This window comes from Sinocyclocheilus anshuiensis, unplaced genomic scaffold (genome assembly GCF_001515605.1).
Source record: "Sinocyclocheilus anshuiensis isolate Anshui unplaced genomic scaffold, SAMN03320099.WGS_v1.1 scaffold1452, whole genome shotgun sequence".
NCBI classification, from domain to species: domain Eukaryota; kingdom Metazoa; phylum Chordata; class Actinopteri; order Cypriniformes; family Cyprinidae; genus Sinocyclocheilus; species Sinocyclocheilus anshuiensis.
In genome coordinates this window covers 657,964-659,623 of record NW_015544231.1, presented here as the reverse complement: position 1 = coordinate 659,623, position 1,660 = coordinate 657,964, and the positions used below count along the sequence as shown (strand labels likewise).

Genomic DNA, 1,660 nt, shown 5'->3' with positions numbered 1-1,660 from the left:
CTACAAATATACCACAGCGACTTAAGACTGCTTTTGTGCTCCAGGGTCACAAATGATTTTATTGAACAAAATAGAGCTAATGTACATTACACATGATAACAATTGCCTGCAGAGGGGGCAAAGGCCAGACGATTGTGTTACACTTTACTGCGCAATCTAATCCTTGTTTAATATTGACTAAACCTCATTTAATTCAAATGTCATAAAGAAATGGCCAAATATTAGCGGACATGTCCACATATTCAAGAAATCACAGCGGCTGTAGCATCAAAACATGTAAACTCATGAGACTGAGGGTTTAAACTTATTTTGAAAACACGATGAACAGTTAGCATATTGATAAAAGATATTGATGTATTCTCGTGTTTGCGTAGGTTTGTAAATGATTTCCCTCATTACACATGATAACAATTGCCTGCAGAGGGGGCAAAGGCCAGACGATTGTGTTACACTTTACTGCGCAATCTAATCCTTGTTTAATATTGACTAAACCTCATTTAATTCAAATGTCGTAAAGAAATGGCCAAATATTAGCGGACATGTCCACATATTCAAGAAATCACAGCGGCTGTAGCATCAAAACATGTAAACTCATGAGACTGAGGGTTTAAACTTATTTTGAAATCATGATGAACAGTTAGCATATTGATAAAAGATATTGATGTATTCTCTTGTGTTTGCGTAGGTTTGTAAATGATTTCCCTTACAAATCTGATGAAATGGTTCACATTGCCTTCCCAGATGAATGTTATAATAAACCCAAACTCACAACAGGCAGAGATGGAGTTTGAGACGCTCCACACATGTAAATGATAACAGTTTGTGCGGAGCAGCATTTATTTACTGTGAACGGAGCCTGACACGCACATATGGTAACCTACACACATGTAAATAAAGCGCATGTATCGTAAACCTGCATCACATACATTTGTGAATTCATAAACGCTACGATTCAATTAATAGCATTATGCTTTATGATTTTTAAATGGGTTTAATATCATGCAGCCTTGGAAAACGGTCTAATAATGCATTGCATGGATTCTCATCTGCGAAATGTGCCACTTCCAGTACTTAGCCGATTACTCGATGCGGGCAAAATGAAATTGAGGATCAACCTCACCTGACAGCAGGACGTTTCCCACAAAACTGCGCCGCAGGTCGATATCTGACTGCAGGACGGATCTGAAGACGCTCTCGTGCATCCCATAATGATCTCGCCCGATCAGCTCCGGCCTGAAGAGGATCTCCGGTGCCCTGTGTGACCATATCAGACGGTCAATCTCAATAAAAGTCCTGTGCCACACAAACACACAGACTCACAGCCAAGTACATGTGCATTCTTCATTCAGGGCTAGGGATGGGCAATATGGGCTTAAAAATATAATCACGATCATTTCTGGCATTTATTGCGTAATGTATTGTTGGCTATTGCTACAAATATACATGTGCTACTTATGACCGCTTTTGTGCGCCACATTTTCAGTCACATTTTGTTGTGCATGCATTTTGTTGTTGAGAGAAAAAGCGTGCAGCAATATTTACACATTCATGTTCGCTGATAGTAATCCGCTGCTTGTGTATTTAGAACTTATTTTTATCCCTGAAAGGGATTGGCGATATCTTTGCGATATACCGGTAAAAATTCTCCCCGTGATAAGAA

At 39.3% G+C, this 1,660-nt stretch overlaps 1 protein-coding gene across 3 annotated transcripts in view; it reads right to left on the bottom strand.

Annotated features, from left to right (window-relative positions):
* Window positions 1-1,660, bottom strand: part of LOC107697503 (uncharacterized) — a 38,037-nt gene that overhangs the window by 1,921 nt on the left and 34,456 nt on the right. For all 3 annotated transcript variants that reach the window (XM_016498307.1, XM_016498308.1, XM_016498309.1), the window contains one exon: window positions 1,121-1,254. In XM_016498307.1, coding sequence (XP_016353793.1) covers window positions 1,121-1,254 — 134 coding nt within the window. The remainder of the gene's footprint in view (window positions 1-1,120; window positions 1,255-1,660) is intronic.